The 14357-nt window shown below is 34.5% G+C and overlaps 1 protein-coding gene across 1 annotated transcript in view; it reads right to left on the bottom strand.

Annotated features, from left to right (window-relative positions):
- The window catches only part of LOC133519226 (atrial natriuretic peptide-converting enzyme), a 186848-nt gene that overhangs the window by 133446 nt on the left and 39045 nt on the right, over positions 1-14357 (bottom strand). The window contains exon 3 of the mRNA XM_061853215.1: positions 5044-5122. Coding sequence (XP_061709199.1) covers positions 5044-5122 — 79 coding nt within the window. The remainder of the gene's footprint in view (positions 1-5043; positions 5123-14357) is intronic.

The following is a 14357-nucleotide window of genomic DNA, read 5'->3' as shown; positions in this document are numbered from 1 at the left end:
CATTTTTGAATATTATAATATGTATTTATCATCATCTCTAAAATGTATGAAAGTAACTATATCTATGATTCAGCGTGGCAACGCGGCGAGCGTGATGAGCAACTTTTTATCTGGAAGGGCTCGGGACGGGTTGTTTGACAAAGTTTTTATATTTGTGTCTTTGTTTAGTTTTAATTTCTTTTAGTTTATAGTCATTTTAATGTTTTTTTTTGTTGTAGTGCTAAATTATTTTAAGTTTTCTTAATAGGATAAATTGTTAACATACTATATCTGTATGATTATTTATTATAAATAGAGTATACAACATTAATAAAAAAAACAGTCGTATAATTGAAACATTTTATATTGTCTCTTGTTTAGTGTGTTGATTTTTATGTTTGTCATATAATTAAGTAAGTAACAGACTGAGGTGTATTTTATGACATTAGTTAAAAAAAAATTTTATGGCATTTTATTGATGGACTTTGAGATAATAAGACGATGCGCGGAAATATGCAACTGTAGTAGTAGCAGGTTAATAGGCAGTAATATCTGCAGCAACTGGAGAATAGGAACCTGTCCTTTATGAGGCTGTTGCAATACACTTGCAGTTTGTATCAACTGCCTTATGAATCTGTATTCATACATACTCTACCTCCAAAGCCAATAATGATTACAAACACCTATGATTGGCTGGAACGTTTTCAATATCAACTATATTATGTTTGTGCCAAGGTAGATAATCAAATGGTTAATTAATCTGTAATTACAAACTAGCTTTACTTGTCCCTCACAGGGACAACAAATCGGCCTGAGGTGTTGTCGGCAGCATTGTACTGTACCAACGCCTACACTACACTGTTAACTGTCTATCGGTGGACCTAATTACAAAAGGCATAAGGTCCCCCGATGGATAGTAAAGTGTTGCTGTTTGTACAAACGGAAGGTCGCAGCTAATGAAGCTGGATCGATGCCAGTGCTTCATAGGCTGTGTTTAAGGACTTAACGTAGTTTTTATTCAGAGTAACGGAAAAAGATCAGACTTAATAAAATTAGTTATTTTCCTAATATCAATGTTACGAATGGCAGATAAATGATTATAGTTCAACTACATATAGTATGTTATATAGAAACATTGTGACATTGTTAAATATCATGCATTTTTAATGAGAAATAAATCAATCTATCTATAACTAATTGTAGAATGGTCGGTCACTCAAACAATTTATGATATTTTAAAATCTTTTTCGTTTTATTTTTGTCTTCGCGAATACAAATATTCAAATGTCAGTTCCTTTCTTTGACAGTGACGGCCGAGTTCTAATTTTAAATGAATAACTTACCAGTCTTTCTTTACTCGTCAAACTTACCAGAGATAGTATCTTAAAATGAGATTCCCTGGATAAAAAGGATCCTTTATGCTTATTCAGGCACACGTCTGTTAGCCAGAATATACGTTATCTATCTCTTTCCTTAATGTGAAAAAGGGTGTATTTAATGTGAGAGAAAGTGACGCAGCCACATGCGTTAAACACAAAACTGTGTTCATGTCTTTCCTGTAGACATAGACAAAGTTAAGGGCTATAATAGTTATTTGTACAACAAGAGAGCAAAGTTGATATTTCTTCGAGTGCTTATTTTGAGTCCCGTGCAAGCGAAATATTCTATAATAATAATTTTATTTAGACTTTTGAGCGTAGTAAGGGATTCAAAAGCGCACGAGATGTAAATACTTTGCTCTCGTGTAGTACACAAGACTTTTCACATTAGTAGTGAGAACATATTTGGGAGGTAAAAATACAACCTGAAAAAATTAAATCCTTCTCCATGTTTTTAAGGTATTCTAATTCATTTTCTTATTTAACCCTTATTCACATCACATGAAAAGGTACTCCCTTTATTTGGACAAGTATGATAAACACAAGCTGTTATCTATCGCCCACAGGAGAGAAAACTTGTGTTTTCGTCAAAACTGTACAACAAATTTGGCGGGCAAGCCAAATGCCTTGTAACAAATCAAAAGTAATAGTTGTTTAATTTCCACTTTTAATGCATACCTACTTGCATCCTAGAATGATACAATAGCTTTAAGTAGGTACATTGTTGTTGGGTAAGTAAAACAATTAGAAGCTTTGCCGAAGCCGAGGTGAAGTTTTGTTTTTCAACAAGCCAACTACGAGTATTAACTTTTCAAAGCTTTGTTATTTCTCTCACCGCATGTAATTCTAGATTATATTTATTGAACTTTTTAATTGGCTAAGCGGCAGCCCTAATATCCATTAGTAGTGTTATTTAGGGATGCACCTCTATACCACTTCTCAATGAAAGAAACAATTTGAAATACGAGTATGAGCTACAGGAAAAACCGAGGTAGCGAGCTCCTATTGGTTTGCATGATATTCTGCTTAATACCTATATTATAAAAGTTTAATATATACTCGTATATGTTTTTTAATATTTGGGAACAATCTTACACAGATCGATCTAGGCCCAAACTAAGTAAAGCTTGTACTATAGGTACTAGGCGACGATATACATGAACAAAATACCGTAAAACTAAGTTACTCTGGATCATTTTTTATATTAAATATGACACTTTTTGAGCAGAAAAAAATATATAACAATCCACAAGATATGAGCAATGATATGTTTTTTTCTGGAAATCTATGTTAATATAAATAAGTGACGAAAAAAAACCTATTTCTTTCAGTCGTATCCTTATTACTGCTGCAACTTTTATCGAAAATATATGAAACTTTACAGTCTTTCTCACAAAACATTATAAAATGATGCTAAAATTGTTTTCTTGCTTTTCGCAAATTCATAAAAATAAACCTAAATCTCGCCTGGGTTCCTACCATTGCCCCGCTCTCGTCCGTATAGTCAGTGCAGGGCAAGTCGTGTTGCTTGACAGACCTGTGCTGCGTTGCGTGCGCGAGCAAGCGAAATTCTATTTCAAACGCATAGTTCCGCGCGCCCGATCTTTTGTAGCGGGTGGTTTGGTGAGGGGTATAGGGATACGCAAGGTCATCGGCGTCGGGTGCAGCCTTATAAGAATACTAAATATACTGCATGTCACGAACAAATAATATAGATATTTAACTTGTTTATCTGTATGTCTTTAGGAATACAATGATAGTATCAAACCTAACTTCTGATTAATATTTCAGGTAGTTGTAATGGGAGGTAAATTACATTATCTGTTATAAATCGGGTACATTCCTTTAATGATTCAGAATAGAGTTTCTAAATAGCTGATACGTAAGTATGACTGGAATGTGGGTTATTTTAAATGTAGCTTCTGAAATAGAATGGAAGTAATTAATACCAACATAATCGCGTTGGGAGAATACCTACGTTTAATTGATTCTGAATTATATTTTGTGAACAAATCCGCATAGAAAATCTCTGGAGACGGAATTGTAAGATTCTTTCTTGACATTTCAACTAAAGGCTAATGCCTAATAATTATAATGCTAATGTTTGAAATAATTATATATAATTGAATAAAAATAGGTTATCCAATCATACAGTATTTAAAATCATATAGTAGTAAAAGCGCGATATTTTAGTCCGTCCGTCAGTACTCATTCGGAAAAAGCAGGTAATAACATACTTTTACGACCATTTTCGCCTACAAATATTCGGCCCGATTCTAACTAAGATATGTCAAATATTAGGTCTAAAGTGACGGTTGATTGTTTGATATACATCTAATATGTCAGTGTCAAAAGTGACATTTATGTTTCAAGAAACATCACTTTACGTCACTTAAAGTTCGGATCGGGCCGACTGTGTATTGTATCTTAATCTATTTTAAGATTGTTGATGACGCCATTGCTCCCGCTCACTTATCACAAACATGTTTGAGTGAAAGTTGCTTTACCAATCCAAAATCAATTTTATTTTATTGAAAGCCCGTTCTACAAATAAGAAAAATTATTATGCAATGGCCTCTTCTTCCGTACAATGAATTTCCACCATTATACGTTAGCTGCGACATTGAAGTAAGCTATATACAGCGGAATAATTGTTTTTTAATCATTTTACTTTAATCGAGTAACTGCTGATACTTTTTAAAATCGGGTAGCATTTATAAATCGTGTCAGTCACGACGACGCGAGCCTTGAGTCCTATTGTCATGTTATTAAAGGTTAGATTTGACAAATCTGCGCGACATCGTGGATGACACGAACTATACTAGTAATTATGTCGCTTGTAATGTATACGTATACAATTATTTTAACATGATTATGTAAAATATTTACGCCTTAATTTTAGTTCCTACAATAACAGGAGGAACTTCTTAATATGAAAAAAAAAATATTGTTTAATTTCGTCAACCTAATTAATTGATTAACTCGAAGTTGATAAAGTTGGTAGAATGATTGCTAATAATATATTACATTCATGTTTTAAAATTGAAAATTATTAACACCCTTATTCATAAACGTGTACTAAAGATGCTGATCATCGTTTGTCCCTTTCCTTCATACCAATACGTCGGAAAGGGACAAACGATGATCAGCGGCATCGTATCTTTAGTACACGTTTATGAATAAGGGGGTAAGAGTTTATTACTGTATCTAGGCACTTTTGAACACTAACGGTCCGATTCGAACTTTAAGATATGTCAAATATTGGGTTTAGCAAATATTATTGAAGTTCGAATCGGACCGATTGATATATTCAATCCATATCGTATATTTAGGAAATTTTTGACGTATCCTAAAGTTCGCTCGCGTGCTACTTAGCTTTTACAATAAACTTGGAGTTGTTTCGAATATTTTCGCCATCGGAAAGTAACTCGTAATCTAAAGTGACTGGCGGAAACCGTGGCATAAGACGTGCACGACGGAGCTGAAAAGCCGCAACATGCCTACTCTATTTTCTTTTAGTAAGCATGTCAGCTTAATATACTGGAGGCGTATTCAACATTTTGAAACAATATCAATATAACAATTTAAAATTGAGTGTCTTCCAGTGTGCTCATTTTCTTAAATACTTACCTATATTTTTATAGAAAAGTGACAGTAAGTACATGAATACTAATACGATTCTGACCTTGCTTTGATGTCGGCATCGTCGCCCGCTCCCGGCTGTAGCTGCATGCCGCCTTGCGCCCACGTCACCGTTAGCCAGTCTGCAACAATGGGTTAGTTTACTGACCAGTCAAACTCTAAACAATAAGTCTTAGCGACGGAGCTTTTTCGACATCTCTCTAGTTCATAGTGACATCTGAAAGTGACATTCTAAAAACGATACACCTTTAGAAAATGTCGTTCGTAAGAAATATAGAAATAAAATTTATTTTTTCTCATTGTTAAATGTTACTTAGATTCATACATGTAATATTTTGGATTACGGGGGTGGCTTAGCGTAAAGCTAAAACTCCCAGGTTAAATAAATGAAAAAAAAAAAAGAAATATAGAAAGTGACATAACCAGAATGTGACCTACCTTGAAAGTAACTTCATAAAAAAGTACCCTGACGGATCAAATCAAGTTTTATTAATAAAACGATAAATCTATTTGTTGCCTTGAAATGAATATGAAAAAGCAAGCATATTTGCATTCAAGAGATGCATGAGCAGAAGTGTGGAAAAATAGAAAGAAAATTATCTGTAGGTACATTTAAATTATAAATATTATTACGGCCTCCTAGCCCAGTCCCTGCCTACGAAACAGGAGGGCCCGGATTCTAATCCCGGTAACGGCATTTTTTTTATGTGTTCATCATGAATATTTGTGAGTTATGGATGTTATCTACGTATAATATCGAAGTATTTATATTTATCTATAGAAATATGTTTATCGTCGCCTAGTACCCATGGTATAAGCTTTGCCTAGTTTGGGGCTAGGTTATTTTATACGGATCAACATATGTCCCCAATATTTATTTATTATTTCTTAAATGTACACTGAAAATAAAATAACAACATACAATGCTGGCGTTTAAATCTTCAATGTAAGAAACATCAAAACCCGTCACGACGTTCGTTTTCTATGCAAAGCGTCAACAAAAATTATAAGCCGCTCGAAAAAATACGTAGCATTTTTACGAGGTGAATTACATTTACTCAATTTGTTTTGCCTATAGTCGCCATGGTAATGAGAAATCCCTATCATAACACCCATAATTGATAAGAAGTGTGTAAATGTATGTAAAGAACTTAAATGTGTGCAATTCCAGCTTCGTCTATTAATTTACGTGACGGAGGAAAACATTTTTGATACTGGATCAGGTTTTTATTATGTTCATATATAGGTATTTTAATATTATGTCTAACTTAAAAATACTTATCCTTTTATTCATAAAACTTTTCAAAAATTTGGTAAATCCGGTCACTTTCCAACAGAAACAAATGTTAAACTATTAGAATTTACAGAAGTTTATGTTATGAATTATTATTTGTATTTCATTGGAAAAAACGAAAATCCCGGTCTTTTGATAGGCTTGCGTTGGCATATAGATCCAATACGTAGAGGTCCTTTGTAGTGCTTTAACAACATGTAGAACACCTGCTGGAAACCGTTCACAGGCGCAAAAACAAACACCCATCGGTCGCAGCAGGCATTGGGACTATTGTAGAAAAAGTGAACAGTAACGGTCTATGGATTGAAACTTCTGTGGACAATGAAACTGGGTTATTGCAAAGACGTTAAAAAAGTTTATTATTACATGGAGGGATTCGTTTTTTTCTTTTAGTTCATCTATTTCATTGTCTTGTCAATAACAGAATGGTAGCTCGGTATATGAGAAAAACCGAATCAATAATATTACAAATTAGTCCGGGTATAATCTCGCCGGAATCTCTCAGAGCACTCTCGAAATGTTTCACTTAGTTGAATTTCCAAACCTTAATATAATCCTAAATTTAGAACTAAATTAGTACTTGATTCGGTTACTTATTATTACGTTTTAGATTACACGTGGAGATAAGTCCGATTCGACGGGATCTGTTCGAGTTTCCAACCCAGTGGGTTCATCAAACGAATGCGGTAACGATAACGAGCAGGTTTAATACCTAAGTTACGTTGATATGACATTGAATTCATTGGAATACATTAGTGCTTAATATTTTATTTAAAGATTACATTCGTATCACGATTGCAGCAGCGTTAATGCTGTGTCGTTACCGCAGCAGCGTTAACGCGGGCGACGGCAGATAGAGTTTTCTATAGAATATTTTTTTGGCAATTGCTGATTTTAGAAAAAGTTGTTTAGATACCTAGACGTGGAAAAACACCCCGTAAGGTTGATTAATTAGTTACTTAGACTTGTAAAACACACCCTGGTTAGTAATAGGTATATAATGTAGCTCGATAACAGTTTCTATGAGATGCATTACGATGGACAAAAGTAGTTTATGTGACTGCTACATAATAAAAGGCATTCAAATACACGAGTGCGGGTTTAAGAAACGAGAGAAGTGAGTTAATGCCTAATTGTGTACAGTTACATACAATATTTTACCTACACACATATTATAAGCTTTCTATGATATATTCTAAACTGTACGTCTAATGGCGGTAAATGAAAACTTTTTTCACGCATGTCACGCATCCGTAATTTTTTAATTCAGAGACAAACTAGAGTCGGGGGCCTATTTCCGTATCATTCGATACAAACTAACATGCGAGATTAGTCAAAATTGTATGCAATTGACATTTCATTTCGAACAAAAAGGCATCTCGACTGATATTAGGATAGAGGTAAAATCGAATTGCTTTTTTTTTCAGAGATGTTCCAAATTTGAATTATCAAATCGATTTTGATGTAGTAATGAAGCAATAACAACATTTTCACAGATAAGAAATTTGTTGTAACAAAACAGTTTATCGTAATGTTGGCCATTATTTACGGATTTAGAATGCATCATAGAGGGTTTATGATATGAGTGTAGATAAAAAATTTAAGGTCTTAAGTATTTTGATTTTTTTTCCTTAATAGCTGTGAATGCATACATAAAATAAACCCCTTTCGCGCAGAAATTAAGTCAGCAATCTGAAACTTGGACCACTTCCAGCTAAATCTTGTGCCCTAGATAGAAAATGCGTTTAGATGTAACGATGTTTTGAGTGTTATCACAAAGTAATGGGTTAAAAATATACATATATTGTCTGATGATAGTTTAGATGCTATTGTGAATTAAAAAAATCGTCAGCTGGTTGTATCTCAGTAGGAAGACCGTCAGCTAGTCACATGAACATAAAAAAAAATATTTTTCAGTCATCGTCTCCAGTTTGATACTGTGTCGGATGATAGTTTAGATGCTATTTTTTTGTTAGCCTTTTTTTTATTAGGAGAGTTCAAACATGTCGGCCTATTTCAAAATCTGATATGGTTGATTAGAAGTAGAACTCGTTTATTATGGTAAAATTGTTTAAAATACTGACTGTGCTCATTTTTCATCAAATTAAATTTCGTAGCCCAACCTGCTCCAGCCCCTTGGCTAGAACTGGTTGGCTATTTAATAACTATTTTTATTATCTTATTGATCACGTTAACATTGCCTGCTTCAATAACTGCTTATTGTTGATTAGTAAAGCTGGCCATACACACTAGGGTATGCCTGAGCAGTTTTGCCTGTACAGTTCAACTGCACAGGTAAAGCTGTATAGGAAACTGCGCAGGAGAATGCCACACACGCTCCGTTTTACCTGTGCCGTTGATAAAACTGCGCAGGCATACCCTAGTGTGTATGGCCAGCTTAAGTATTCCCTAATTTCTGAAATTACTTGAATTCACCTTATAGATTTATATTTATATCATAACATACTCAGAAAACTCAGCTACACATTGTAAGCTGGTTTTTATATCTGTTCTCAATTTTAAGTGTATAGACCATGTAAGCGACAAAGTGGGACCCTATGTTTGAAGACAAATAAGTTCACTTTGATACCATATCAAAACAAAAAACTAATGACAAGAGTATCACACCTTATTTTGTGAATAATAGCAAAGCTACATATTATTATCATGCATAAATAGAGAATAATGTACCAAACTCGTTAATTTTACTAATGACTCACTAAAGTTTAGTAATGCGACAAAGTGGGACCCTCCTTAACATTATCTTCATAAACACCAGCCAAGTGCGAGTCGGCTTCGCACAGGAAGGGTACTGATCCGTCCAAGTACTGATCCCGCCCGACGTTGCTTAACTTCGGTGATTGGATGAGAACCTCGAGATTGGAAAGAAATATTTCTTGTATTCTGTTTTTAATATTTGTTGTTATAGCGGCAACAGAAATGCATAATCTGTAGAAATTTTAATTGGCTAACTATCACGGCTCATGACATACAGCCTGGTGACGGACGGACGGACGGACGGACGGACGGACGGAGGGACAGCGGAGTCTCAGTAATAGGGTCCCGTTTGACCCTTTGGGTACGGAACCCTAAAAAATAACTAAATATTAGGAAAAACACTGATTTAAACTTTCACGATTTTTACACATTAATAACTAATATAAACGGGACTTAATCGCGTATTAAGTTTTAAACTTACCTCCGATTTACTTAATATGAGATTAAGTCCTGTTTATATTAAGTTAATAAATATTAGGTACTATCAACATGTGATAAGTGTGCTTGTTAAGTAATCGTATGATTTTGTACTGTATAATTTTTTTTCCAAAATATTTTATATAAACATTCTAATACATTATATAATGACTATTTAAAATAATGTATAATACCTTATTTTACTCTTTTGGCTTTAAAATACATGTAATGAAAAAACAAAGTATCCTGTATTAGTTATATATAAAAATTCGATAGTCACAATGAGATTTTTTCTTGCCATTTTTAGGGTTCCGTAGCCAAATGGCAAAAAACGGGACCCTTATAGATTCGTCATGTCCGTCTGTCGGTCCGTTTATGTCACAGTCACTTTTTTCCGAAACTATAAGAGCTATACTGTTCAAACTTGGTAAGTAGATGTATTCTATGAACTGCATTAAGATTTTTACACAAAAATAGAAAAAAAAAACAATAAATTTTGGGGGTTCCCCATACTTAGAACTGAAACTCAAAAAATCTTTTTTCATCAAACCCATACGTGTGGGGAATCTATGGATAGATCTTGAAAAATGATATTTAGGTTTTTAATATCATTTTTTTCTTAACAGAATAGTTTGCGCGAGAGACACTTCCAAAGTGAAAAAATGTGTCCCCCCCCCTGTAACTTCTAAAATAACAGAATGAAAAATGTAAAAAAAATATATGATATACATTACAATGCAAACTTCCACCGAAAATTGGCTTGAACGAGATCAAGTAAGTAGTTTTTTTTTATGTTTAGGCCAACCACACATAATTTTGCTCAATTTGGGATCCTGAATATGTATATGCATTAGTTTGATCTCTCCATATATTCAAAGTAGAAGTGAGTTTTTTCGTCCTAAACTTCAAGTATAGTTTTTCCGTTGTCGCTTTTTCACTCATGTAATTATAAACATTAAAAAAAAAAACTTTCACTAATAGAGAGCTTATATTATATAGTTTAAGGAATTACTAATAATTATATATCGACAAAGTAGTATATTTTACCAGAAACGGACACATTCTTCTACGCGAACGAAGTCGTCAACAAGTTATACATATATAAATACGGAGTGAAGCTGAGAAAAACAGGTATACAAAACCGTGTTACCTAATTATAAACACTTTGTTGATTAAAGTTGTACGGCTTAGATTCAGTGTGGTGGAAGAGTAAGTTTAGAAATACTGGTAAAGGAAAAAGCATTAGTTCAAAACATTTGAGAAACTTTGCGCTCGCTATATGCAGTAAAGTAGGTACAACTTTTTAAGCAACAGAATTAAGTACTAACATAGAGTACTTTTAAAACTCGGAGGGTATTTCGACAACAGACTGTAGGTACCTTGTTTAGCAAACAACTCATCGTCTATCTCAGAGCTCCCAAATGTACACAGATTTCATTCCGAGTAAATTTAATAGAGTAGCCGAGACAGACGGAAGGGATTTACCCATCAGTACCCGCTTTAACGTCTCTCCTTTATCATGAATACGAGTAGTCACATCTTCAGTAAATTGTGGTTTAAGGAAATTCCATTACACAATTTTTTGTTATAGTTAAACTTCTGCTACGACACCATAATTTTTAATTAGAGTGTAAAAGTTGTAAAACTGGCTCAAGTAGAACTTGTACTTACCTGCAACCTTGGCTTAATTGGAATCTTTTTAGTATGGCTAAATTGTAGTGACAATTTCTTAATAAGGTTTGAATGACGCCATTCGGATAGCTACTAATAGGGATGGCCAATTTCTGAAATATCTCACAGTCATATTTCCTTAACGGTGACATATTTCAACAGTTTAAAAAGACATCATTGTCAGGAGATGTCTCTGATGGAAATGTTACCAAATAAATTTCACTTCAGTTTAATGTATTATTTTCGCTACTTCTGACGTCAGTAGAACGGATTGTTATCGGAAAATTCGAGAATATGCGGCACTAGCCGCGTGGCCAAGGGTTTTTTTTTTTTTTTTTTTTTTTTTTTTTTTTTTTTTTTTTTTTTTTTTTTTTTATGTAATAGGCTGCAAACGAGCAGACGAGCCGCCTGATGGGAAGCAGTCATCGCCGCCCATGGACATAAGCAACATCGGAGGAGCCACTTATGCGTTGCCAACCTTTGAGAACCCTAAAAACCTGCTTCTTGAAGAACCCCATGTCATAGCGCAAGGGAAACACCTCAGAAGGTAGCTCATTCCACAACTTGCACGTTCTGGGAAAAAACGAGCGAGATGCCCGCTTGTTCTTGGTTTGCCAAGTGTCGAGAAAGTGAGGATGAACTTTGTTTCTTTGGCGGGAGGTGCGGTGATAAAAACGTGACGGTGGCACCAATTCAAAAAGTTCTTCAGAACATTCCCCATTGTACAGACGGTAGAACAGGCATAGAGAGCCAACGTCTCTCCGAAGACTGAGAGGTTCCAAACCGACTGTGAGACCGGGGTCACCAACAATACGAACTGCCCGACGTTGGATGGAGTCAAGTGGAAGAAGTTGGTATTTCGGTGCTCCAGACCAGAGGTGAGAACAGTACTCCATATGTGGTCGAACCTGCGCTTTGTATAACGAAAGCCGGTGACCTGGTGTGAAGTACTGTTTCGCTCTATTGAGCACCCCGAGCTTCTTAGAGGCCAGTTTGGCTTTGAGTTCCAAATGGCCCCGAAATTGGACTTCGTTCGTAATGTCGACACCGAGTATCCCGATGTTCTGGAACTTAGGCGCTAAGACAAATGGGGTTTTCTTAGCGGAAAACGCGCAAACTTGTGTCTTACTGGGGTTAAACTGGACGAGATTACGTTTACCCCACTCGGATACCTGCTCAAGAGAGGCCTCGATTTCGGACACACGTGTTGTTTTACGATGGACCAAATTTCAAGACTACGTTAAGCTGCTCTTTCCTTTCTTTTTTTTTAAACATATCTGCTATTTGTTTTGATATATATGTATATGTTACATAAAAACGTGTTTACATAAAAAAAAATACTCTCTCTTATTCGTTATCCTAATAAACCATAATATTCGTGATTGCGCATTATGGACTCCGCTTGGCGTTTAATTATATTTGCCATGCTATTAATTCCGATATAATAAAAATGTGAACAGTTTTGAGATAAGAAAGCAGGCAGAACCTTAACGAATTCTATAAATATTATATTTCTGTCGCAGCGTTTATCTGTCTGTTGCAAAAACTCGAAAAATATTGGACTCATTATAATACGGTTTTTACTGACGTGTAACTTGATTCTCGCGGAAAGTTTTAGTATATTATATACATATTAGTTTTCGTATTTATGTGAATAGTATAATAAGGTACCTTTGTTATGATAGAAATCACAATACTTACAGTAATTAAAGTGGTTACTGTGATAAGAAACTTATGTGTATCGTGGAGTATAAAATTACCTACACACCAACAGACAATTTACACCTGAAATCTATAGAAACTTAAATGAAATATAAGCGAAATTTTCCATATGTAATTTAAGTACATGTTTCACTTTGGAAACTTACAAGATACCCATTAGTAATAGCGACTGCAGCAGCTTCGAGGCGGGCGATGTCACTGTCAATCTGTTTGCTAAAAACTAGTAACGGATTGAACATTCTAACGCCGCAGTAATGCGGCAATGACATCAAAGCAAATTTATCAAAGAATTTGATAGTGACATCACCTGCGTTGCGTTTCAACAACTGCTGCGATCATAATCCGTTTGAGTTAACGACCTCGTGTCGCATCTATAACATATCAGTTCTTGTTCTGTACGGATATTATTTCATATTTATTTATTTATTTATTGCAACCATGGTATTATCGATATTACAAAGTCTGGGTAGTTCCACATGGACCCTGTAAGGGCATAGCAATATAAAGTGCATAGGGTCTAATCTTAAAACTATGTGTATAATATAAAATTAAGTAAATTTAATAGTTTGTACATATGAAAGTTATACTGAATCAAATAATTGTCAGTGAATTAAATACAAATAGCCAAATAATTAATTATTAAGTAATGTCAAATTAATAAGTACAATAAAAATAAGAGATGTAAAATAATTGAATTAGAAATAGAATTAATATTTAAATGCAATATGTCAATGATTTGATTCATTTTAACCTTACATACAATAATATCTAAATTTATTATGGTCGTTCTTGTCTACGTGACAGCGTGATATAACGTTATCGGTCACTTTCTCTCCCGTGTTAAAAAGTGACAGTTATTTTATCACGTGAATAAAGTCATCCATAATCATACGCCTGCTGAACGGCTTAAGTTGATTCAGCGCCCTTAAATGCGATAACATCCTTAAATCCCAAATATTTAGGCTCTTAGTAGGCCAAGTTCAAAGGTGCAGGTCATTACTCAGAGCAATTAAGCCCGGGCAACTCAAACATTACACGATAACTCATGTGCGGTGGCAACTTGTCGTAAGTTCCGCCTCTTGATACGTTACAGTTTACAGTGCGTGGCACAATATATCTACCTCACCACGCATAACAACTGTACATGTGAAAATTCAACACTCAAGAACGATGTACCTCATTCACGCACAGTGCGGTACACGACTATACGGTACATGTTCGAACTTAATAGTTTTACAAAATAATATGCTGTTGTCACTTATCTTACTACGCATAACAAGTGATTTTTTTTACAGAATATAAATAATTCAGCTTATTTCTTCTTAGACTTAAGTTTCGGGCTAGCTGTTGAATGCTAAGCCAGATCAGCGAACGAAACCGAATTTATTTTAAGTCTTATTTAGTTTCTGGGTTAAATTCTAGACACATATTATAAAAGTTTGATATCGAATTTACATCGGTTGGAATTTACCAGT

Source organism: Cydia pomonella, chromosome 6, assembly GCF_033807575.1.
Source record: "Cydia pomonella isolate Wapato2018A chromosome 6, ilCydPomo1, whole genome shotgun sequence".
Taxonomy (NCBI): domain Eukaryota; kingdom Metazoa; phylum Arthropoda; class Insecta; order Lepidoptera; family Tortricidae; genus Cydia; species Cydia pomonella.
The sequence above is the reverse complement of the archived record's forward strand: the minus strand, read 5'-3'. Positions and strand labels throughout refer to the sequence as shown.